Genomic DNA, 27,109 nt, shown 5'->3' with positions numbered 1-27,109 from the left:
ATCCCTTTTCTTTTGTTATGGCTGTGTTATAACTATTTAAGAAAGTTTTAGGGCCCAGATGAGTCGCATCCAGTACATATTCCGGCCTGCATAGTACTGGACACCATCTTAAATTAAAGTTCCAGTTCAATTCATAAGATTAAAAATTAATTTCCTCGAATAGATGTTACTTAAATCTGGTTGCATACTAGTACACTACAAAAGTTATGCTCTACATATTTTTATATAGTTTCCTCCCACAAATGTTTAGGTGACAGCTATTGAAACACATTCTTGTTGTAGAGGTTAGGGCATTTTGCGTCGTACATATGTCTGTAAATTGAGTGTTCTGTGGGCGAGAAACCCGGAAGAAAAAGACTATACTGCCCTCGCTTGAGACCCACTAATTCAACTACGTTGTGAAGAAGACCCATAAAAATTCCTAGCTTCATCGACGGGATTCGGATCTTTTCCACCTGGTGTGGAGAGGTCGGTGATTGTACCAACTGTGCTACCCACTTGGGCAAGGTATTCTTGGAGGCAATCATGTTTTAGGAACAGCGCCACATCACTTGTGGTAATACAATACCATTGAGTTATATTTATACAAGTAAGAATGCCGTAAACTGTAATCCCGAAAAACTATTTCTTTGAGTGATCTTTGTACTAATTAGCATTACAAACGAATGCAGCAGTTTAATTTAGGCATTCTTGAAGAAAGAAAGAAAGCACCTGGCATTTTATTATAAATGAACCTGGCAAGACCAGGCCTTGACTTTAATGACTTGAAATATATACACACAATGGAAAGTAATACTGGTAAAAAACACGAGCAAGAATGTATTTACTGAATTCTGCATCTGAACGATTGTTGTATTATGGTAAACAAGATTTAAAAGCTTGAAATTTCCCCAGGAAGAGTACAAAATGCAAACCGACAATCTTCCAGTATTGCGATTTGCTGACAGAGATAACTGCAGCTTTGATCCTTACTCAATAGCAAGAATTTGTGTTTTAAAATACGTGAAAATTACACTTGGGTGCTTTTCTTCCTGGTGTTATTCTACACTCGCAAAAAGGTTAAACACATTACGATTGAGCAGTCATTGGAGATGTTAATAGTTCTTGCTTCGCGATTTATTAAAATGGGGTGAGACGAATTAAATAAAGTGAATGGTGAATCTAGTGTGCCATGAATCAGTCCGTTGTGATTTCAAAACTACTCGAAGTTCCTGTAAATAATCGCTTTTGTTGGATAATATTCCTCCTGGAACCGAAATGCCTTATTCGATAAATTCCTGGCTTGGTGTCGCTGGGGATGTCCCACGTAACTGTTGCTTGACTTTCACCCAAAAATCGATTGGTCCTCTTCCAGTAAAATCTGGAATGAACAATCAGCACATTAGGAAATACCTTGGAGTTCAACTATAAATCTTGATATGTGTAACTTTGGTTAAATCTCAATTTATTAGCTTGATTATAAGAAGTGATATGAAACAGTCAAGTTTTACAAGAGCTGCTTAAACATACTGGAAAACTGCCAAATTGTCCCATGACACCCACTCGAACCAAATTTATAATATATAGGAGGGAGTGGTTAGTCTATCGCATCTATGTTATAATATGGTTCTAATTTTTCTGTTATCAATTCTTAAAATTCCAAGTACCGAACCTTAGCAGCAGATACTTACTTCGTTTCCCAATTGGCATCGGTTGCAACCACATCCCACTCCGACGTATCGTTGTTCAATCTTTCAACCGTCAAAAAGGTATCCTCCAACTGTAAGAATTAACGATAAGATTAACCGTTATCCCACTGTACTATAAGAAAAATATTCGTATGACCATCCAGAAAGCCATCTTACCTTCAAATCATTTCGTGGATTTCCGCTGACGAAAGTAACAGTAACCCGGGATCCCTGTGAAAAACAGGTTCAGTATTACTTCGCGTTAGAATCGATTACCACGAGAAAGAGTTACAAATTAGAGAAATTCAACCAACCTAAATTAATGCAGCACTCACCACAGGATAAGATTTCTCCACGTCTTTCAGCACCTCACCGAATCTTCTGCCAAGCGGAGCACTATCATACAAGACACCAGGGTTCAAACTGATCTGTCGAGCTAACAAATTCGGTGGTTCTGGACCATGGAAGATATCGTGTCTGACAATAAGATTATCGGCAAGCATCTCATATTGGCTGATGTATGCTTCAAGAGTGTGAGGCCCGTAGATGGTAGAAGCCCCTTCATAGCGTTGCATCTAGGAGATATAAAAAATCCACAGGATCAATTAAGTTAATGAGTAGCTATCAAACACTTGTAATTAAAAATTAGCTTAATTTTAGGAATCATCGAAGTAAAACTTGCTTGGTACTCTTCAAATGTTGTGACGTAGGATGAATATGCATTACTTAGTCCAGCAATCACCACTTTTGTTTCGTTGGCATTTTCTGAATGATCCATTAACTAAGAAAGAAAATGGTAACAGATGTTAATTAATCAGTTATAAAGAAGCATTTACTGAGTTTTTTTGGAGGGGGGGAGTCACCGACTATTTAATGTTTCAAGATTATAGGGCAAATGATACAGAAACAGGATTTAAGTTGCGAAATTGCATTGAGTCATTAATGTTGAAAAATTCAAGATAAATTTTAAACTTATTAACGCTACTAATTCCAATGATACTGTACGAAATTATTTTCTTACCTTTTCAATGGCATTCTTTAGTCTTCGACCTGCCATTGTGCTGAAATAAATAATTCGAAATCAGAATATAAAGGGGAAGAAGCCTCAATTCCTGATAGCACTTAACATTACTTGTAGAAATAAAAACATGGTGAAATTCCTTTAGTAAATGAAGTTATTGAATGAAATTCAAATCGTAAGTTGTCTGTAAAATTGTACGCAAAATCCGATATTTTTTTCTCCAAGAAATGTGGATTTAAAGCCTGTTCATAGCAAAGACAGTTTTCAGAATTTCAAGTCAAAATAGGGCCTGCTTTGTATACCATTCTGAGGAGAAGGAGGTCTCGGTAATGATATTCTTTTTGTAGAATTTGCTTAATGCGAAATCGTGCACTATTGAGAACGGATTCGACCTTAAGCCACAGCAAGTCGCTTTGCTGGAAAACCAGCAAGTTCCTTTCAGTACCATCACCTTAAGTGACATACAGTAAGCAATTATTTGCATACAAAATCATCGATTGGCGTCAGACTTACTACTTGGTTTTAAATATGATTTATTTCACATTAGTTACCCTTTTAATCATCTGTTATAAGATGTTCCCCTCTGTGGATGCATTTGTTAGAAACTTCAATTTTATGTTAATCTCAGGCTCAAGAAGCAGAATTGGAGTGCAACAGATCTAATATTACGGATTAGGCAGTTCTGTATTAATTATTAAATAATTAATTTTAACAGCATATTTGAAGAACACGAGCTGTGGCAATAAAGTTCCCGGACTGGTGCAATAAAAAGAACACAAAGTGAGGGAGTTCGAAAATGGTTTAATTCACAGTAATCGCCAACTGACTGCACTTATTACAAGTTTCTGAAAAAAGAATCAGCGAAGGTGTCCAAAAGGATGATGCTCAGTTCCGCAGTTACGTTTTCCTTTATGTCCTCAACATCCTGAAATCCTTTTCCTTTGAGGGTAGTTTTCACCTCGGGAAAGAGGAAGAAGTCCGTTGGTGCTAGATTGGGGAGTATGGTGGTCAGAAAGGTCTTCACAACAAAAGTACGGAATGGGTGGGGCGTTGTCGTGCACAAGAACCAGCTGAAACAAGAACCTTTCGAAATTGTGGCCTCACAACGGGAAATGCGTGTCAACAGTTTTTTGAGCAGATTTTGAAGTCCTCTGCATGCTCTGACGCTTTGTCTCTAGGTCGCACTGAAACACTTATCTCCAGTGACAATACAGTCAAGGAAATTAGGATTGTTTTACCAACCCTGGATGAAGTCTACGCACGATGACGCTCTTCTTTGTTTCTGCTATCAGCCGTAACAAAGTGTGTCCGTGTGGCACTAATTTTGAACAGATCTTCCTAAATCTTCATACACAGTTTGACGAATCGTCTCCTTATTGATACCGAACTCATCAGCCAAATTACGATCCCTTCCCGCAATTTCTGGAACTTTTCCAACTCTGTCCTCATTTGGACAGGTTGACAGACGCCTACTTCTTGGATCATCACAGACATCATGACGTTCGTCTTTGAATCTTTTACCATTCAAACACTGTTAATATACTGGGCAGTATTTGTTGGAAGAAGTTTGAACTACAACATACCACTTCCGTTTATTTTCAAGCTCATCGAACGCAACAGCATCAGTCCCGAAACATTGCCACACCTCTTATTAATAAATAGCTACAATACAAGTAACTTACGTGAATTCTGCGGGAACTGCCAGTATAGCTAGATGCCCAATCTTCAAAATCTGGGAGGGTATGATATCCGGTTGCCACTTGTAAGGGAACGTCATCTGGAATAGAAAGAAAGAAACAAGTAGATTTTAAACGCTGATTACAGTACATGTACAGTACAAAAAAAGTGAGATGCGTAAATGTGGTTCTCTCAAGAATGTGTTGATTTCGAGTTGGACAGGAACTTTTTGGCAAAGCGAAAGATTCAGAAAAGCTCGCTTCTTCCTTGCAGGATTTAGCTAATTACAATACTAAATGTTGCAGTGTAGCTTTCGGAATAATTTCCTCAGTCGTTGCAAACCTGTGACCTTTCGAGGGGCTTCACCGCTTGAGGTGAAGCACAAACCTAGCTGAAAATATGACATTCCCAAAATCTTGTGTTAAAATTGATTAACATGTCCCATAAGAAATACCATTGTCACTAGCAACTTCGCGGATAATTAAAGTTTAAATTAGATTTTTGAAGATGAAGTCTAGATGGAGCAATAACCATCTTCGATGGACAAGCGACCATCTTTAAAGAACCACTGAAAGATCTTCGAAACACATGACATCTTCGATGGCCGTTTAACATTTTGTGGGTTTCTGCTAAACTTTTTCCAGTTTCATTCACGCTGATTGCTGATAAACGGAGAACTTTCTGTATTGCAAGCTGGGTCGCTCACTTTAATTGGATAATTCTAGCTCTATGGTATTAGATGGTGGATGAAAGACCGGAGTTTCATTAGTATTAAAGGCAATGAGTTACTATTTTTGTACCAAGTTTCTAACTTACCTCCCCAGTAGCAAGTAGGATTGGTTTCGGGTAATGACACTCAGCTAAACTGCTGGAAGGTCGGCGAATGAAGTCTCGTACAAAGTTCCAAAGCCTCGAAAAGTTTTTTGTACCTGGAAAGAAGGTAGAAATATTCAAAAAATGAGTTTACTATTCAAGTTTTTGCTTAAGAATTCACTTAAAAAAAATTAATTAATTAATTACGATAAAAGCAGTAAAATAACTGAAACGGTCAGTTACGCGTACTGTATAAGAGCTGATTAAAAATCCAACATAGATTTAAGCTAGATTAAATCTTAAATTATTGTTAATCATGTATCCCTGAAGTTAGCTTATATTTTACAGTTCAATATAGTACTTAAGTGCGTCGATAGATGGCAGCACAAACAGCAGTATAGTATTGAAGTGGATATTCGATTTGGTGTTCAAATTGCAAAAATTAATTTTATAGCGCAGTTTCAGCGAATGCACTAAATAGATCAATCTTACCTTGATGAAAATCGTGTTCTCCAGGAGAATCTGTAGTTCCTGCTGCAAAACTATAACCAAGGGCCGGTTTACAAGTAACTGCCTGTAGGGAAGAATGCAGTAAAATATATCACTTCAATGTGTCAGATTACTGCAAATATAAAATACAAATTATCCAAATTTTATACATATTGATATTAAAAACATACCTTAACTGTATCGTTGACAGTCAATTCAACATTAGACATTTCGAGATACTGGTGGATGTAAAGAATTGGGCCCCACAGCCTCTCCTTAGCCGAGTTGAATAGTTCCTATACACAAAAATACCTTTAAGATTACTGGACAGTCAAAAAGTTACAGTGGCATAAAGAGGAGAGGGCAGATGGTGCTGTAGAATAAAGCGCAAGGTACTTGTAGATTTTAATAAGGTAAAAGTTGGCTACATGGAATAAGAACACTTAGAAGAGGTAGAACAGGAGCGAGCAAGGTAGTTAGTTGGGTTGGAGGAGAAGAATCCATACTTACCATTGCTTTCTCATACTGCCTTTTCCCTATTATTTGTGTATTTTCGTACATATCTTTGCCTGGTCCAACACCAATACATTTGTCGTGCTGCAACACAAAAGAAAACCATTTGTTTTTAATTAAAAACAAATACATGTAGTTATTGTAATTCTGTTGTTACAGAATTACAATAACAAACAGAATTAAGTAAGAAGGTATGAATGTTTTATATTTTGTACACTGAGTGGTCAGTTTATTAGATGTACGTAATCTTTTATTGAAATGGAGCAGATAAGTGGGGATGCTATTTATGTAATTCAGTGAGAGAATAAAAAGACAAAATTGATTTTGAACGTGGCATGGTAGTCGGCGCCAAAAGCGGCCATGTCTGAGAGGTTAACCGAGGCTTGAAGATTTTTGGCAGAGCAATGCTACGGTCAGTGAAAACAACAAATCAGTATAACAGAAGCATTCCAGAACGCATAACACTAGTCCCATTTCACGGATGGGGTGTCACAGCCAAAGACTGAGTCAGGTTAAACTCCTATCAGCAAAAAACAACAATGTACGATTAAAGTGACAAAGGATAAACACCGAAAGACGGTGCCTGGTTTGACAATCCCTGTAATACACTGCTCGACAAAATTAACAGAACACTTAGAAAACGTGGTGTAACGCATGCAGCTTGCGATGAAGTGGTACAAACTTTGGTATGGTAGTGTACCACAGAATAATGATGAAATGAGGAGACAGCGAGAAACTTCGAACAGGTATAAGGTACATTTATAGGGGTTGTACAATAAATACCAAAAAGGTCACATTACAGAAGTCGATCCAAGATGCTCGCATGACATCAGTATAGCGCATGATCCCCTTCAACTGATAAACAGGCCTAACAGCGGTGAACCATGCTTGATATAACGGTGTCTATAAGATTCTGGGGCAACAAATCCCATTCTTTCACCAGCGCAGACAGCTCACCAGTGACCGAAGAGTTGGCTGTCGGTATACAATTCGACGCCCACTCAAGGAGTCTCTTTCAGTCTGATGGTCGTACTGGCCACGATTTCGTTGTAGATCTTCAGTTTCGAGATATTCCTCCACAACTTGAGCTCTATGTGCAGTGGCGTTGTCATGCATGAAAAGAAAATCTGGGTCAATGGTCCCCTAAAGAGGAGCGTGGCAGTTGATCATTACTCCGCTCCACAGTAAGTGTCCCTCTATCTGATGTTGGAGGGGCAGTACCGCATTCTTCATCGTCTCCATATGAAATAACTGCTAGAATCTGTTTGTCAGCTAAAATGGAACCCAAGAACAGAATTGTACGCCATTTGTCAGGGTCCCAAGTCACATGTTCATGTTACCAGTTCTGACGTGCTCTGTGGTGGTTTTGGGTTAATGGGATACAAACCACTTAACACAGTCCGGTTGGAAATGTTTTCACCTGGGGCCGCAGCAGCTTCAAGAGGTAGTTGATGACAGGACATCATAGGGTTCCGTCTTGCTGTTAGAGCCAGATAGCAGTCTGTTCCGGTTGACTCAACCCTCGACTGACATTGACCAGCTCTTCGTGTAAGGTTCCTGTCTCCAGAAACTGCTTCCACATAGTGTACATAGTGTTTGGGTAGTGGGTGCCATCAATGGTTTCCCACAGCTGCGCCATAAGTACTCTTGTGAAGTATACAGTACTCTGTAAAAGCCAGACAAAAGTATTTTGTGAGAAGTATTATGTTGGGTTCTGATGTGGTCTGGCTTTTTGGCCACAGGACCCCTAAGGGCAATGTGGGATCCACATTGTCCGTACACATCACTAGGAGGTAAGCCAGGCTGCCATTATTCTCTGGCAGGTCCAGCCACCTAATTGCTTGAGCTTTCGGTGACAGGACCTAAAAATAGAGATTGGGGAATATGAAAGTCAAATGTATATAGGGGGGGATATTAAAGAACGATGATTTGCCATCACGACTGCTATCTCACTGAGCAAGCCAAAAACCGGAAATGAAGTGATGTGGTCGCAACCAGTGTTTTTATAGGCATGAATAATTCACATAATGTGTGGCTCTGTAAGGAATGGGGGGTAATGTATTCCTATTTGATACTCGGAATTTGTATGCCAATTATCCGCCTTCGGCGACACTGTTCACAATAAAATATTCACAGAAAACATTTTGTCCGGTTAATTTTGTCGAGTGGCGAATTTAGAGCCGAGTGAGCAGAATGGTTAAGCGCGAAGGTGTGTAATTTTACGCGCTTTAAGTGATCGTGGTTCAATTCTCGTAACTGCTCAATGCGGTAGTCAGTCTCTCTCTCTGCTGGAATATAAACAGAGAATTATTATTTTTTTTTATTACTGGGTTAAAAGATTGCTTATTAGTAAGACAGTGTTTCTGTGACCCATAGAGTGTTTGGACGAGTCGTGACATGCTGTGAATGAATACATTCGAATGGAGAGCAGGGGTAAATCAACACGGCGCTAACTTTTGAGTTTAAGCCCGGAGAAAAACCGGAAAGTCACCATTTTGGTATTGTTCTTTTTACCTTTAACGATAGATGGTCCTAATCCTAGGCAGGCAAAAGCAGATTACGAGAAATCTTTGTCAAAGGATGCAAAGACTTCATTACTTATGTAAACTCTAGAAGGGAATGAAACAGATTAGTCCACTTGATATCGATGGTTCAACTGTTGATGATCCTGCTCAGGTGGCTAACAAACTAAATGAGTATTTTGCATCTACATTCATACATGAGGAGTTATTCAGGGAGGGGAATGCCAGAGGTGAATTAAACTCTGGCAGTGAGCTGGATGATTTTGTAATAACTGAGAGCAAAGTGGAGGAGAAATTGTTGAAGTTAAACATAAAAAAGGCACCCGAGGTGGATGGGATCTATCCAGTTATATTAAAGGAGGCTTCGAAGGAAGTAAGCAAACCAAATGACATGAAGACAGACATATATACCGCGTCCTCAAAATTGTTATATGCCAATTCATGCTTGTTTAAATTGAACTCTTTAGAAATTTGACTAAAATAAATATTCGCAGGAGATCAAAATTCACGTTTTTTGTTAGGATAAGTAGGAAACTGTTTTTTAAAAAAAAAAATCACAATAAGAAAAAAAATTCCTTTGAAATATTCGGATATCCTTATCACCATTATTTTCGTACACAATACCTTGCTTCTGCATGTGCTTGTGTCTTCTTCGCATGGTTTTCCAGATTTGGCACACCGGGATCCGAGGATGTTGGGAGAGACATCCCCCGCATTGGATTGTGCAAAGGCAGCAACAAAAGGTCCCTGAAAGGAATGATTTCGTCATGAAGGTAAAAAACGTCAAGAAAGATACCAGTTCATAAGAAACAAGTTTGAACATTGATTACCTTTCCTGGTAGTTTATTTACGTTCATTTCTTGCTCAAACACAAGAGAGGCATAGCCTTTGTTGTCCCCACTGATCAACTTGTTAGAATTGTTCATACTTGTTGGATGGACTGGAAACCAGCTGTATAACGAAGAAAATACAGCGTAAGTTGGATTGCTTCAGCTGCTAATACAAAGAAATAGTAAACTAATGGATAATCTTGAATGGTAAACTTACTTTATTAATCCTAGAGGTTTTTTATCCAAATCTGTGAATTTCAACAAGAACATCTTTTTATCCACAGTATCTTCGTATCTGTAAAAAGACAAACATACCTCGCATCAAATTTTGCGAATACAACCTCGATTTTTCTGAATTTGAACTGATTCTAAATCAAGAAGATTTAGCTATCGCATTAATGATTTCTTATTTAAAAAGAGGTGTAGATCTTAACCAAAATACACTTGATTTAAATATTGTAATGCTTAATCAACGATCACTTAATCTGCGGATGTCCAAAGGAAAACTAACGTATGTTTGTTTAATATGAGTAAAAATTTTATCCAAGAGGTGTACATCTTTAACGATGTCATCACTGTTCTCAGCAAACCAAATATCACGTGTACCTACTTGGCCCTTTCTTCTTCCGGGTTGTTTTCATATGCACTCGGACTTCTGTTGATGCTCGCGTTGTGAAGATTACCCTCATTCCAGTAGATGTACCCTGGGACCATGGAATTGTGGGCTCTTTCAATACTCTGAAAAGAAAGTTTGATTCATTCAAATGCTTTTCGAAGACGATATCAGAGCTTAAAGAAAGCTTAGGACAAACCCTTTAAAATGGACAAAGATTAAGAAGATATGTAATCAAAGGCTTACAGCTTTTGATTAACTTACCCTCAAAATTCCGTTCACTTGAGATTTGAAACTCTGTTTAACGAAACCTTGAGAGGGGATGAGGTACAGCAAGTATTGTAGGTAACCTCCAGGGGCTGAATGAGTGTGGGTTGCACTTAGACATACGTTGTCTTCCCCGTAGATGTCACCATACCGCTCCTTTAAGGCTTTGGTAACCTAAAATATAGAAAGTGCAGTGATTAACGATTTAAGAGTAATCGAGAATTAGTTTAGTAATAAATCGGCAAAGGAACAGAAAGGTGAACTCGTGAGTAGGTTTAATATCATGAATTTCATTGGTTAGAAATGTTATTGGCAGCTGCTACTCTGATGAACTATAATACCATTTCATATAACGTATATATACGTTATGACTAACAGGGGTAGAGTATGACCGTGGTATCTCAAACTTATTTTAATTTGAGAGGATGAAGTATTCCCCATATTCAGGAACTCTTGAGAAAAAGATTGTGGGTTTGAGCTTATCTGCGATATTTCTGAACTATTCGTTCAGAAATCGTGCAAATAGTTTTGCAGTGACTATTTTTATTATTGGACTTTGTTCATGTCTATATCGGCAACAGCGGGTTTCTTTTTCTTTTCTTTTTTTTTTTGGGAGGGGGACTGTCTGATTCCTCTCCTCCAGTTCTTCGGTACGAGTTTCAAAGTTCTAAAGAAATACTAGGTGGAAGAATTTCTACTAACCTGACTTGTTTCACCAGCTACAGAAACGTTGGGAAAATCCTAGAAGAAACTTGGGGATTTCCCGACTAACGCCCACTGTTGTCTGGGTTACTAACCTTGAAGCCTTGACGGTGATCCTTGAAGTAGCAAAATATCTGCGCGTTATCAGAGACTACTTTTAGTGAAAGAATATGAAAATTACTTCACTCCAAAATTTGTTTTTCAGTCCAACGCATTTAAATGATCCTCTATGTGTTTAAAAAGTTAGATTAAAGCCAAAAGGTCACCTTGAAGTTAGTAAGTAATGAATATTTTATCCGAAAGATAACATTAATTATATAGTAGTCATTGATAGCGCACCAGCCTGGAGGGTCTCATTCACAATACCTTTTGTGGGGGAGAGGAATAGTAATCCGAAGCGGTGCTCATAAGTTCTTTCCGTGCGATATCCTTCGGTGCCTCTGCCGTAGCGTATTCTACTTCCTCTGAAGACCAATCCACATTCCTGGACTGTTTCTTTCTAAGGAATAGAAAGAAACAGTCCTAAAGCTCAAAACTGGGGTATTTTCCACTCGGTGTGGGGAGGACGGCGATTCTACCAACTGTACTTGCTACCCACGAGGGCAGCAGGATGTTGAGCACTGTTAGAAAACCAGTCTACAAGAAACAAAACAGAGACCATACGTCTATCTTTCTGTACTTGTAAATTGATTGAGTGCGCATGTCTGAACCAATCAGACTATACAGACATGAAGACGAGTCTCCCCCCCCCAATAACCTCAATTAATCTAAGATTTGGTTTAGTAGTACATAATTGTTCCATTTCTTGGTATTAATAGATCAGCTGTCAATTATATTTTTTAATCATTGTAGTATCATATACCCAAATTAATTAATTAAAATTGTTTATTCAGATATACTGAATGATTGGGGTTTTCCGTGGTTTACATCTGTCTCTGCAAAGTTCTATTTCCTGTCACCAAGTGAATCATTATGGATGAAATCACGTCATATGAGTAAGATACTCAAGAGTATGACTTCATTCGTCTTTTTTAAAACTTCAAATACTTCAAAACAATTTGAATTGCGTTATAGCATAATAATTGGTCGGTGGTTATGATGGCGTCTTGGTGAGTAACTGTGGTATTTCTTTCCGCTTTGGTTATCCTAACAACAGTAATTCAAGAGTTGATTTGGGTTAAAGCGGTTGTTTGCCTTGGTAATATAATGCCTTGTACGTAACAGTTCTAGTTAACAGTAACCGATAACATTAAAATCGTAACATTTTCTATCAATGAAAAACAAAAGGTTGTTCAATCCAAGTTGAAGATTTTTCCTCTTGTTTCATTAATGAATCCATTGTATTTATAGAAATAATTCATGTTTCTTGATATCCGGAAGTCTCTTTTACATCAAATAAAAATGGATCATTCTATTTTTAGACAAAAGTGGTCCAAATAATCATTCGATTTTAATTGCGACAAAACTACATTTATTCCAGCTCAAATAACAGTCCCCTAAGGCCGACAGAAGCGCCAGATATAGGTCAAAAACTTTGACCTATATCTGGCGCTTCGTATGAGTTTGTTATAATGCGGACATAGGACGTCACTTGTTCCGGGTCAAAAGCCTTGTTACTACCTGTCGTAGATTACAATTGCACCAAGTAACCGGGGCAGACCATAGCTTGTGGTGTTTACGTCAAAAGTTCACGGTCGGGTCAGTCGATAGTCTTGTAGTGGGTGGAAAGAAATCTTAAGCTTTCCAGTTGGGAAGTTACTCTGGTATACAAAATTAATGAAAAAGCTGGTTAGATTCTTCGCTTACCTCCATTTTCACTAGCTGAGAGATCATGCCCGTGTCCACGGAGACAAAAACTACTCTGGAGCTGTTATCCCCGATGATGAATGCCCTGCTGTATTGTCTCGTGTGAATACCTCCTGCTACCTGTGCCATCTTAGCGTATCCCATCTGACAAAGAAAAAGAACAGCACAAATAATAAGATTGCTATAAAATTTATGGTTGAAAAGAGTTTAAAAATTCAATTAAACACCTCTAAAATGTCAATGATCGAAAGTTATCATTTCAAACAACTGATAAACAAGATCGGGATTTGATCAGTGCTGCTATCAAAATATGAGGCATATCAACAGTCACAAGTTTCTTCGGCCAGCATCCGTTTTGTAGCGACAAGAGAAGTACTGGTAAATTATCAGTCACCTCTCCTGTATTTTCTGTTAAGAAATGTCATTCAGATGAGCCCTGTATGAGATCTGACCATATGGTAACCTGGCAGGGGGAAGAAAAATTCATTCGGAAGCATAATCATAATGCTAAGCCTTGCAGACAGGTTCCAGACTTGATCTTCATAAATGGGCTCGGGACTCGCATGTTTCAACATTTCCCATTAATTACACTCGTTGTTTGAACAACGGATTGACTAGCTCTGGCTCCTGATACTTGAAGAAAGCAAGATTTAGAGGAACCCAACCGATTTGTATTAACAGGAAATGAAAAATTCGAATTGTAATTGAATGTAGAATGGATTAAATACAGTTACATCCATCACTCTTGTACCTCGATTTTATTGTAATCAAGTCTCATCAACTAAGTAAAGTGCAGCCATTATCAACCCACTGCAGGATGGAAGCCTCCTCAACAATTCATGCTGAGGGAAATGGACCATAATCTACCACGCTGGTCCAGTGCGGGTTGGCAGATCGACCGTATTCAGCAGTCAGGGGCTTGAACCCCGGTCTACTCAAAGAGCGTGTGCTACTGCACTCGCGCTCCTGACCACTGGGCTACGGAGGTCTCCAACAAATCATTGCGTATAGCTACTCCTCTGGTGAAAGAGACATTCCAGTTTGTATTTAAGCAAAAAGGTATACAAATTGAATGCCAAGAATCGTGCTATGTGGATAAAATCTCTTATGATAGTTGTTCACCCCAGGTTTTTGTTCGCTGTAACTTCCCTGGTCGACGTTACATTTACGTACTGCTGCAATATCAGCTGAGGAAGTCTAGGACAAGATGAAACAACTTAGAGCTACAAATATGTCTCAACTAGCTCCCAAAGCGGCAACATTAACAATTTTTGAAACAGATGATTTCTACCTCCTGTGCTCTAGCTGCTCCATCAAATGATGTTAAATTACTGCTAGTTAAATACGAGCTATTCGAAGTGAGTGTCGCGACACTTTGATGCGTCGCATCGTGTTCCAAAATAATCCCCAAAATTTCTGACGGCCACTTTTATATGCATCTGTGTGGTATGAATAAAATATCCATTTTGTCCACGTTTTTGTTTTGAGTTTTCTCTTGGAGACCTTCAAGGTCGTCAATAAACATTTGCTATCGAAATGTTTGGAGCTCTGTTGCGAGGTAATTGAAATATGATGAACAATAGAAGGCCTAGAGGAGAGTCCTGTGGGACTCCGCAAGAGAAAAAACAACGAACGATATAGCTCCCTCGAGAACAATCTTTGACCTGTTATTTAATTAACAACTCAATCATACAGCCAAGTAAAGATGGTGGTGTTTGACAGCCGTAATTTTCCATACGAAGTAAACATTTTGTTGCGAGCAGCTAAATATATCAAGATTAGAATATTAAATTGAGGGAACAGATTTTCCTAGTACCTTTTATGCAAAACATGTTTATTGTCGAGGATTCCAGCTTATTTGCTTGCAATGGTTAATCGACGCACGTTGCAATGAGACTGCATTTAGTAAATATGGAAAAATGCCGACGTATTGTGGTAAACACCAACAGATGTTTATGGGAGTTGTTTCTTGAGGTATTTTTGCAACTACATTTTTGATGTAGAAGTATTCAGCACCAGGTCTAAAATTCTTAACGACCAGTTAATGGCAGATACATGTTTTTAAAGCGCCCTCTGTTTAATGAGATAAGCAGAGTCAAGGTGTTAAGATGATTGAATTTGATCTAGCCGTTGCTCTTGATGAAAAGTAAAAAGATATAGCAAAATAAAATGTTCCATTTATGTTTACTTCTAATAGTTACTCAAAACTATGATTTAAACTATTAGGATTGAATAGCACCCAAATCTAACCTTAGTCGGAATGGATCCTCCATTATATTATAGTGGTTTCGCCACTCGATTGAAGAGGTCTAAATTCGATTCTGTGAGACTGAAAGAATTTCTGAAGGCCTCTTTACGGGTGCTGTAGTTCACCGATCTCAGGCGGGGGAGGGAAGAGTAGGGTTTTTCAGCCCGCACAGCATACAAACCAACCATTAAACATACTTGTACAGATAATATACAGTAAGTTGCTGATCCCCTAAAAATTAATAACTAGTCAGTGCCTTTTCTCAAAGTTCAATTTATTTCTTGGGATGAAGACTTTTTAGTAGAAGGGAGGGAGGAAATACGCAACCCCGTGCCAGTGTATATTGTCTATAATTTGCGTGTATTGTATAGTCGATTATAATCATCTTTTGGGATGAAAAACCAGGTGCCCGTAGATTTTTTTTAAACGGCTTGGAAGAAGAAAAATTACATCGCAAAAACTCTTCCATTTCGAACGCTGACTTGCACACCATGTGGAAGACATTAGTTTTGAATCCCCGCAAGATGGAAGAAATTTATGGCCTCTTTTCATACCGAGATAACAAGTTAGCCAATATCAGTGGATGGTTTTACAGTTCTCCTTAAACTAGCCTTTCATCCAGTAAGGCAGGCGCCAACTCATTATTTGCATATATTTTCCTCCTAGGATGGTTTTGAAAATTCGACTTTGCAAACTTATTTTGATGACCAAGTTTTAATGTTGAAATTTTGGACTTTAAAGCTATATTACAAATTTTACAGCTTGTATATGCTTCCTTTTATGAATGCCAACAACGCGACAGGTATTAGAACCTATCGTACCACTTAGTATTGTTAATTAGCCGAAGGCTCAGAAGACAAAAGATATTGCTGACATTGGACTTTATTTCTGCAGATCTTCGGGAAATACGCGTAAATGAAGGTTGTTCCAAAAAACAAACTGAAGGGATAAATAAGGAAGAGGAAAAATTGGTTCTAAGTTTCGAGTTGGACAGTGAATGGATGCCAACTGGTTTGGAAATGGGTACTGGAATTACAGGTGCTAATTCAGAAGAATGATGCCCATGGAAGTATATACAGAAAAGGCATGCAGCATAAGCTGGACGTCTATGAGACAGATAGTAGAGATACTTTGTAAGAGACGGGTCATTATAATGTGTTACTTTCTTTCGATTACTGTTAATAATATTTAATGGTGTGTGGTCAATAATCACATACCTATTTTGTTAGGAACCACAAGTTTAGCTCAGTTTCAGAAGTCACTTTGAAAATAACATTGTTCCTATGACTATAAGGTCCTTGGATCTTTCTTGCAGGTCACCTTCTGGCAATAAATTGAATTTGGACACCAACTAATTACCAATTATTGGTAGACTGAAATGCTCCAAATTATTCTAGTTTTCCTACTTTGAAATCATTTGTAAATAAATTTAACAGTACTTGGACCTGTACTCATTAAAATAGGGTTCAAGCTCTTCGTCCTGAAGGCGCTTGCTGAGAATATAGATATCCAATGATATCGGTTAAGATATTCAACATCTTAACTATTTTTCGTTGTTTACTTTTTCTGGAAGTTCCCAATTCTAGCAGAAAATAAAATGGTTAGTCACTCAGCAGGCACGTTATCCCACTGATATTTTCTCCTCTGCATTAGAAACCAGTTTCAGCAATGGGAATGCATCAGACTGGAATTGTTTTTGTCAGATGCAGAAAATAGTTTGCTCTTTTGCATCATTAGTCATTCTGTTACTAGTTCCTATTTTTTGTTCCATCGCGAGATTACTCCAACACTACTGAATGTTCAAAACGTAATGAAAGTTGTTTCGAGGACAAAGTTTGTTTAAGTGTGTGTGTGTGTGTGTGTATATATATACATACACACACACACGTCCCTACAAGGTCATTTTGTAGATTTCAGTCAAGGTCTTCAAGATCTAAGAGCTAAAACGGCAATGGATATCATTCGCAGATTATGTAACGCGACTTAATTTTTAAACATACTTTAAGCAAAAACTTGTTTAGTAACATTCCTTCGTATAGCTATTGATGTATTGTATTTAAGTATGTTTTTGCAATACTTCAGACAATTACGTGAAGTTGGCCACACTGAACTAAATGAAAGGTTCCTTGACAGACAGCAAGGCCATGATCTTACTAAAATTTTATAGGGGCGGGGTTTGTTCTGACCATGAAAATTCCTGTTGTAACTAAAAATTCACTGACGAAATGTTTTTCTAACCCTAGACAGTGTGCTTCTGTATACGAAAGATGTACTTTTGGAGAACAATATTAAAACAATTCGTGGTAATTTGATGGGTAGATAGGTTTCAGTCTTCATGGGCAGAGCTTTGGTGGTAGCCCACATCCTAAAGCCTTTTGTATGTGTCGTTGGTTCCAGTTATTTCAGTGGGCAATTTCATACCATGGAAATGGTAGACCAGTATTCAGAAAATAATCGCTTCACGTGCATGAATTGGCTTTCGCAATTATCCCTTAAGAAGATTTATGGATCCAACGGTGTCAGTTTTTCTCTAGTGTTAATATTTTGGAAGGAATTGAACATTGCTTTTGCAAATTTATACTGTGAATTACAAAAGCGCATACTAAAATTGTGATACTGAGTGGCCATTTTATTAGAAAAATCTATATAAAAAGCCTGGTTTCGCTATAGCATAGGGTCGAAGAGGTTTCGAAAGTGTGCCACAAGGATGCTGGGACATGTTGATTCTACTTCCACATTTGTTGCGAATTGGATGGTTGTGGCTCTACTCCGAAGACCTCATGCACAACTCACCTTGTAGGTGCTCAGTCGGATTGACATCTGGTGATTGGGGAAACAATTACAAGCTCATCACAAATGGGTTGAATTCACTCATGTTAGAACCAGTTCTATACAATTCTGACAGCACATTATCCACTTGGATGAATCCATTCACAGATGGATAAACTTCAGCCATGAAGGGACGCGCTTGATCGGATACAATTTCCATATGGTCTATGGCATCTAAAATGTTGCTCTAGTGATATCAAGAGGTCAAATGGACAACACGAAACTGCTTCCTACACCATTACATCGCCTGCCATGACGCCTGACAGGGTGTGTCCATTGTTTCATGTTGTTATCGCTGTATTTTTGTTCTTCCATCAGCATGAAACTACAAGAACTCGGCTGACTTTCCAGATTTAAGGTTTCTACAATCTTCCACCGTTTAGTGATGTTTTTGAGCCCGCTGTAACTGTACTTATCCTCCTCTTCCCCCCCCCCCGGGAGGAGAACGCGGTTCGATCTGCTGCGATATATCATCCCTGAGAAAGTACGACGATTTGCGAGTTTTGAAATGCTTCTTTCGTTACTACTGCTGAAATAGATTCTTATTATTGCAGTCTTTCTGCTGCCCTGCAAAACTCTTGTCAGCCTCCGTTGGCTGAATGTTTTGTTGAATGTTAGTGAACGAAAATGGAATTGAATCAATCTCAATACGCCCGAAACAGTCGTCGACTGAGACATTTATGCAAGCACGTTCAAAGTTACTTAAATCTTTCGTCTTACCCATTCTCGTTCACCCCTTTTTTACTACAGGTTTCTTTATCCACACAGGATAAGATCAACCTAAATAACCAGCCTACTTGTGACAGGGAAGGGAACCAAAAATTAGCTTTTTTTAATTGCTACATGTTGGTTGCAAAGTGATCCGTCGAACAACAAACATCAATTACGTTCATCTACTCTCTTTATGAATTGAAGATGGTAGATGTACCTAATAAAAGGCCCGCTCAGTGGGTAAAAACACTATTATTCATGTTTTATTTTTTTTGCAGTTTAATGTTTCTCTGTACGTTCGATTGTGGTCTGCCGTTAAATGAGAGTCGTGAGCTGTCTCTCCCTGGCAGCATGTGCCAGCCGCCATTCACCTCGTCTGTTAACCAGGGGTCCCCATTCCGGCACGTTTGGTGGTCGTGTGTCCTTTAGACCATTCTCGCCACACCTACTGCGGCCCTCAAGCAGCCAACAATGCCTTTGGTTGCCAAAATGCTAGCTTCCACCTTCCTAGGGCTGCAAATCATTTCCCGTTGAAACTTCATCAGCTCCTTCCCTTTCCCATTGCACGGGCTTCGTACTGACAACACGACCACACCCCTATTACATATGCTGCGCTGATAGGTGACGCCACTCCTAGGTGATGTGGGATGCGTCCACTCATGGAGATAGGGGGTGATCAATGTCTTGGCTCATGAGAGAAGTTTTTAAAATTCATTTCGATATTTCAAACTTATTCTTGGACAAAGGCTAATGAAATATGCCTTGTTAGAATAATAAAAGTGTAATGATCGCATGGTATCGCGTATAATTCAAAATTCCACTACAGATGTAGACTTCTGTCTGCATTTTTGACACCAGTATTTTAAGAAAAATAGATGTTTATTTAGGAAATCAGTCTGTACCACCATTAGCCTAGTGAATCAGCGAACCAATATATTGTAACAGACTTCGTTGCTTAGACCGAGCGCTGTAACAGCAAAGCCATGAAATAACAGAATATAATTGTTCTCTGGGATGAGAAACCCGAAACTAATACCATTTCCCAACTACCTCTATATCATTAATAGAAGTGATTTTTTTTTTAAACTTAGAATAACTTTTGATTACTTCATTAATCACGTTAGGAGTAGTTGGAATAATTTTCGGAGGGTACATATTTCTCCTGTAGGTTTCTGGCATTCATATTTGGATCATGAAAAAGGCGTTATCCAATTCTCAATTAATAAACTTCATAATTTCTTGAACAAAGAAATTGAAATGCATGTTTTTGTGATAGAAAAGGAGTACCACATTTTATGGGTCTAATAAATAGGACTTTCGTGATGCATCTGCGCTGGAAAGAATGTAATTTGCATATGCTCAAGGAACATCATGTTACTAGTAGCACCATATTCCAACCTGTTGCTAGTGAGCATTACTATTCTCAGTCTGACAGCGCTATTTTATGAAAGAAAGCCCATATCGTTATTGCAAACTATAGAGTGTATATCTGTGATTTACAATTATCGTAATGGCAGAGAATACAAGAGGCTTAGAAGACAAGACTAAAGGTTGGATACCTTCATATTACTTAACCAATGTAACAGAAACAAAAATAACATAAAAGGACATCCAGTTTTCTGCAAGAACATTATTTATTGGATCAAATGACAATTGCATACATTTGTCAGATAGGATCTCATTGGTAGCACAATGGATATAATCAGTCTTCCGGTAACGGGTGGAGAGGCTAGGTTTAGAATTCCATCATGGTGTAAGGAATTTATAAGCTTTTATTACAAGGTTAGTAGGTGTCAAGAGAGGGTGACACAGTTCCCCCTATGGAAATCTTGAGTTTTTCATCCAGCAAGCAGACCTAAGGAAACACGTAATTATAAACGACATATTGACGTCCCATAGACTTAGTTGCATTAGAGCTTAATATACACCTATATACACTGGTGTTGAAAGAAGTTGCATCACCTCTTAAAATTGTAATTGTCTTCCGAATAACGTAAGTATATGGCAATATTTCTTACAGATTGCATCAGATAAGATTGACACGCGTAGGAAATGACGTAATATCGCATCAGCTGTTACTTTCAGCTATATAAGCACGCTCTTCAAGAGTTGCAGTCATTCCTGTGTCAGGATGGCGAGTTACTGCAGTTGACGCCACGAAAAAAAAAAAAAAAAAAAAGTGCTATTGTTGAGGAAGGATGTTCTTCCCGTCATATTGCTTATAAGAGTGTCTTGTATTCAGTCGACAGTGAGTAGATTTCTTTCAAAAATTAAAAATACTGGTTCTACTGATAGGAAAAAAGGAACCGGACGCAAACGAGTCTCTACACCAAAACAGGACCGCGTTTTGAAGCGCTTATGCCTTAAAAACCGTAAAGCTTCTTAATCTGAACTGAAAATAGAATGGGAAGAACATACAGGAGTGGTAGCAAGTGCAGTAACAGTCAGAAGACTGCCTCTTCAAAAATGGACTTGTAGCCCGTCGTCCTAACAAGAAGCCCCTCCTCACACAAAAAAAAGTTAAAAAGGCCCGATTAATTTGGTGTAAGGAGCATGTCAAATGTGTGGACATACGTTTTTGTAATGGGCGGCACCTGGAACGTCAGTTCATCTCCGTCTCGTATCTCTGTGAAGAACAGTACCACTGTAGAAGGGCCAGAAATGAGTAGTGTATGTTTGTGTGTTCTGTGTCTGGCCACTTGGCTACCCAGAATCATCAGTCACCTGGACCGATGATTCTGGGTACTCGTCTGAGTATTCTGAGTACACGGGAAGGTGGGCCTTCCCAATGGAGTTCACGCTGTCTGAATTCGAGATTCTGACCCACCTGATGTTGGAAAAAGATGGAACAGATTCCTCTGGGGACCCACTCCAGAGGAGGGGGGGGAAAGAGTTCCCGTGGTGTTCAAAAATAAATATAATAATAAAATAATTTTTTTAAATAATAATAACAAATAAAACATAATGCTTCATATTCGTAGCTCCTATAACAATTAACATCCTTCACGGTAGACAATACCTTATCATCAAACCAAGCTTTGTACAAATAAACATGGCCTAAGTTGTACTACTCCATATAAGTATCCTGAGCTTGGAAGGTACTATGTTCTATATCACAAGCCAGATCAAAGTCAGTCCAAATGTATGCAGTTCAGTTCAAGTTCAAAGTCAAAACATTAATGTAAATGGCATCCCAAGACATCTACTGGCCTCTAATACACAATGTGCACAACGTCTAACGAATGTTGCTCCCTGTTAAGTAGCTCCACCAGCCAAAGGAATTATTCGTAGCCGTATAACTAATTCTTCTTCTTGTGAAAACATCAGATGCAAACTGCTGAAGAGCAACATAACAATTCGTCTCCCACCAGCAAAGTTTCATGCTCATGAGAGAGTGTAGAAACTGACGAACGAAGAACATTGTCATTATATAGCGGACAATCAAATAAAATGTGGCTCCAATTTTCATTTTCCCCGCATTGACAATCTACCGTCCTAGAAAGACCAAAACGACAGTTTTTCTTTAAGAGACCCATGTCCTGTTAAGAGGAAGTATGTACATAAGTCCAAGGAGAACCAAACAGGTTTCTGCTTTACACAAAAGGTTACCTCAGGAGAAAAAGTCCTAGTAACAGATCCGACAGATGACGTATACCAGCGGGCCTGCCACAGATTTATCATTTCATTCCACAAACGATTACGTTCTTGCTTAACATCTGAAAGAATATTCAGAACCAAACCGATAATTCAGTTGATTTATAACAAAGACCTCTGTAAGCTACATGAAGGTCCAATGGCAATACACCTGCAAGAACCTGTAGTGCAGAAGTTGAAACAGTACGACAAGCACTTAACATGCATAATATTGTACGTTGCATAGTAGCCAACTTCAATCGAAATTTAACAGTTCTACCCTGCGAAACTATACACCTGCAGCGTAAGTGGCCATAGGAAGGAATACGGCATTATAATAGATTCTCATGGTACGTCTAGAAAGTCCCCAGTCTGAACGAGAAATTTTTACAATAGCACCAGTGAATCTTCTAATCTTTGTTGTTACATTTGAAATGAGAGACAAAATTAAGCTTTGAGTCTATTGTAAAACCAAGTAATTTGGTTTCAGAGAAAAGTGGAATACTGTTATTATTAATCTTCACTAAAGGGGGTCGTTGAGGATTTAAATGTGATCCAAAGATCATCATTTTAGTCTTAGACGAACTTATTGTCAATTTATTATCCACTGTCCATTTAAATAAATTTTGTAAGACATCATTGGCATTACTTTCGATAGCAGATCTAGATGAACCATGAATTAAGATAGCAAGATCGTCAGCATAAGCGATGGTTTTAGTACTACTGAAACAACGGGAAATCCAATTCTGTAACACCGTATTCCATATAAGAGGCCCCAAGATAGACCCCTGGGGACACCCTCGTGAAACTTCTCTTGTCAAATGGACCCCCGAGCAATGGAAGTCATTTATTTTCTCGGATGAGAAGAAATTCAACCTGCATGGCTCTGATGGGAGACGAACGATTCGCCGGAGACGTGGTGAAGAATACTATCCAGACTGTTTGGTGTCTACAGTGAAATTCCCTACCAGCTAAATGATATGGGGGCGCATTTCGTATCACCTGTAGTTTATAAAAAGGTTCCGTAAATGCCAGTGGATACCTTGCTATATTGGAAGGCAAACTGCTGCCAACCATTAGAGGCCATTTCAACCTGCCAAGTAATTGCATCTTTCTGGACGACTCTGCTCTTTGTCATAATGCGAAAAATGTAAGTAGGCACTTCTGTGATTACATTAGCTTCATTTCTGCATTAGAGGTTCGACAGTAATGTGATTACATTTGTTACAGGTGAAAAAAACGGTTGGAAGAACAGTCCATTACAACTCTTAGCTGGCCAGGAAATAGCCCGGCCGGACCTGAATCCTATAGAGAACAGTTGGCATCGTGTGGAATCTGCAGTTGCCAGAAAGAAACCAAAGACCCTTCGTGAATTTCAGGAAGCCATAATTCGTATTTGGAACCACGAACTATCAGTTGATTATCTTAAGAAATTGATCTTGCCAATGCCTCGACGGTGTGCTGCTGTCATCAGGGCCAGAGGCAGTTCAACTAAATATTAGTTTGCATTTTGTTTTCCATTTAAAACGATAAACTGAAGCAAACTGAGGGCTTCTGATAACATTTCAGCCATAATTGTAGTGTTTACCAAAACTGTTGTATAAAGGTTGGAATGCTCATTTTGGAATATTTTGAGAGCACCTGTCAAATATTACTTACCTTTTCTTTCTTAACTATTAATAAACATCTTTTGTTTATATTTCTGTTTGTGATGCTGGCATTAAATGTAACATACCATCGCGAAAAAGGGTTAGAAATATGAAATTCCTAGGTGATGCACTTTCTTTGAATACCAGTATAGATGGATACTGGCCTCGAATTACTCGACAATTAACGATACTTAAAATACTGTTCAGGAAGTATGGAAATCCATCCCCAGTATTATGAATATTTTGTGGTATTGAACAAAACCCTTATAAAAAAATAACATGAGATATGGTGGTTATTATTGTTATTTTTTGGTTTTTAGGAGCATTAGCAACTAAGGCCATATTGCTCCGGGGATATGCGGTGGTCATTCCCTGACCTTTCCGCATCTTCCGTATTTGGTGGTCACGTGCTCGAACCCTGGTCTAACCAAGAAGCCTGTGCTACGCGGTGCTGCTCCTGCCCAGCTACGGGGGCGCCAGATATGGTGGTGTTCGCTTGATGTTCTAAAACTAGATTTGGTGCCGGTTACGTTAAAAATGAACTAAATTCCCATTTATTCTCTGGATCGTCGAAACCAGAAGAGTTGACAAATTTATTGTCTGTATTTCACAGATACTCGTATGACTGGTTTAAGCTGCGACTGCAAGAGGTCATTGAGTTTCGACTCTCCAACTACCTCAGTTGTAACTTCCGCGATTTTCTTCTCAGTTTTTGATTGGTTTTATCCTCAAAACAGAGAAATGAACCTTCACTGCATATACAGTATTCCTACAATTACGATAGTAGGAATAAGAGTAGAGAGGACAGTGAAAGACACATACGATTACTTCACGCCGGTTATGGATCCCGCTGAGCCTGGTCTTACGTACTAGTAATTTAACCCCTGTGGAGAAGCGTTTATTTCAATTATTCATAATTAAAACTCCATTTTGACAAAATTCCGCTGTGGTTTGATCCCGGAAGAAGTATCAGTGAGGGATACGAAGACTAGGTGAAGCGTTTCTGTCCAACAGGTAATACGTGCAGAATGCTAAATGGTTAATATTACGCTAAAAAGCAGAAGACCATTAATACACAAGCAAAGTACTTCCAAGATCACAATATAAGTTAAAGAACTAGGATGCGCCGGGAAAAAAAAAAAAAAAAAATGTTATTGGGTATTCTAACCAACAAAATCTATAATATTGGATTTAGTTTAATCATCGCCTAACTAGCGATTCCTCCACAATTTTACTTCTTAAAACACGAGCCCTTTGTGGTGTATCTAATGGACAGCGTCCAAGTTGCACACAGGACCACAACATTATGAATCTATGAAACACGAAATTTGTGGACAGTAATAGTAGTCAATGAAGAAATATTACGCATCAAGCACTGAGGATATCGGCCCCTTAAACAGAATTTTGTCTGTTTTGATATCAAACTCAAACGAACTACTAACAGTTGGTTTGTTGAATATTAAAAAAGGTCTAAACTATTTAGAAAATACTTTTTTTTACACTATATTAAGAACACACTAGCTAAGAACTCCCTCTAACAGCTACAAAAAAAATAAAATTCGCAGAACGACTTCTTTCAATCTCCTGAAATTCCATCATTACAAGGAATATACTGATATACAAGGAAGCCAGTTTATTTTTGGAATTTTCTTTGAAGCGTACAGATTTTAGAGTTTCCTTTCAGCCCAGAATCGATTCTTTTTTGAAATTCTTCGTAGAGAAAGATGGAACTTGTCTATGAATGTTAAAAATGTCTGAAGTAACAAAAATAATCCAAAAGGAGTTGTATTGTTTAAGAAGAATAAAACTATAAATAGCACGATTAACTGACATTTGAAACGTATTCTAAAAAACAAGAATAAATACCTAATAGGTGTGGTTTTAGTATTATTTCAGTCAGCTTCAAAGAAAATCAAAAACTCGTTTTAAAAACATATTGGGCAACGCGTTGAAATGTTGCTTAATGGGTGTGTACAGCAGGTACCATGAACAGTCAAAGGGGAGGAAACATTAAAAGGTCGAATTATCCCTTCTTTCATTTGTTTGGATTAGCGCCAAGGCAACTTAAGCCATGCATTTGTTTTAACATATGCCTGTGACAAAAAGGAAAAAAAAAAAAAGAATGAAAAGAACGTCCCTGGAGCAAAAAAACCACAACCGAGAACCTCAAATTATTCCTCGGTAATCGACGAATTCGAATCCTAACTTTTTTTCGGTTGGTTGTTAAAACAAACTCAATTCACGAAGACAGTTTCTGATCTCCAATAATAAAATTTAGATTATTATCAGAGGTTGAAGGCTCTTGTTTTAATTTACACATTCGTTAAAATATGCCTTAGTACCCTGCGAGAGGGATTAGCAGTTTTCAGTGATGAAACAACATGTTTGTCTGCTTCTGTGATAAGCTATGAGCAAAGTCAAAAGAAGCACACCTTCCATTAAAAATAATATTTTATGTATAATTTATGAATAATTACCAAACTTAAACAGTTTGGTAGAGGTCGCTTTAGTACACTAAAGTATTCCAAGATTTACAAAATTTCCGATTTTATCTATCATCCACATTTTTGAATGATTTCAGGGCAAATGGATTTCCTTATTATATAAGCATGGTTTCACCCTCTAAGTGCAGTGCTTTTGAGCAATTATTTCAATTTAAAGTTCTCAAAAGAAACTTACCATTTGGACATCCGCCGCAGGTCCAGTAACATCTGCAATTCCAATCCCAATATTATAAACATAATGCGAATCCTCCGGTATTGCACTTAGCCGTTGTAAAAGGAACAGAACACAAAATAGAACGAACAACTCAGACATTTTTCCCCTTCACGTTAGTACCACCAGCGAACTGAAACACCACACTCCATGCACTTCACCTAGTGAAGTTTTATTGACCCCGACTTTGCTGCCACCTATACAGCTCGCTTGAGAAACATGGACTTACTCATCTGAGCATTTGGAAGCATCTTAATTCCCCCTCCAACCAGAAATACCTTTCGATACACATAAGAGGGGAAAAAGATTTATCCTTCTACGTCAGAAGGAATCGAACAGCTTGCAAAACCGAAGCGCTTCCGTCATTTCGTATACAAATTTGACGACGTTAACAAAGGGCTTGT

General features: G+C 38.4%; 1 protein-coding gene across 1 annotated transcript; it reads right to left on the bottom strand.

Moving 5' to 3' along the window:
* Positions 1-1,098: 1,098 nt before the first annotated feature.
* LOC150083540 (neutral ceramidase-like) lies at positions 1,099-27,109 on the bottom strand. Its single transcript, XM_090377347.1, has 18 exons — positions 26,670-27,109; positions 12,921-13,064; positions 10,410-10,586; positions 10,143-10,270; positions 9,750-9,827; positions 9,533-9,653; positions 9,327-9,449; positions 6,178-6,264; positions 5,859-5,963; positions 5,671-5,752; positions 5,182-5,294; positions 4,371-4,465; positions 2,689-2,728; positions 2,350-2,448; positions 2,003-2,242; positions 1,845-1,898; positions 1,671-1,759; positions 1,099-1,360 (listed from the first exon to the last, which is right to left on the bottom strand). The coding sequence occupies exons 1-18, from the start codon at positions 26,805-26,807 to the stop codon at positions 1,177-1,179; spliced, it is 2,097 nt and encodes a 698-aa protein (XP_090233473.1). The 5' UTR covers positions 26,808-27,109; the 3' UTR covers positions 1,099-1,176.

The sequence above is a fragment of the Mastigoproctus giganteus genome, chromosome 7 (genome assembly GCF_048544385.1).
Source record: "Mastigoproctus giganteus isolate SK-2022 chromosome 7, ASM4854438v1, whole genome shotgun sequence".
In the NCBI taxonomy this organism is placed as follows: Eukaryota; Metazoa; Arthropoda; class Arachnida; order Uropygi; family Thelyphonidae; genus Mastigoproctus; species Mastigoproctus giganteus.
The sequence above is the reverse complement of the archived record's forward strand: the minus strand, read 5'-3'. Positions and strand labels throughout refer to the sequence as shown.

What these genes read in the sequence shown, in the direction of transcription:
- LOC150083540 (XM_090377347.1), bottom strand. Translation starts at nt 26,807, where the DNA reads ATGTCTGAGTTGTTCGTTCTATTTTGTGTTCTGTTCCTTTTACAACGG. An exon ending in CTGTCAACGATACAGTTAAG is followed by an intron (nt 5,753 to 5,858) that starts GTATGTTTTTAA and finishes TCTTCCCTACAG; the next exon opens with GCAGTTACTTGTAAACCGGC. An exon ending in ATCCACGAAATGATTTGAAG is followed by an intron (nt 1,760 to 1,844) that starts GTAAGATGGCTT and finishes TAATTCTTACAG; the next exon opens with TTGGAGGATACCTTTTTGAC.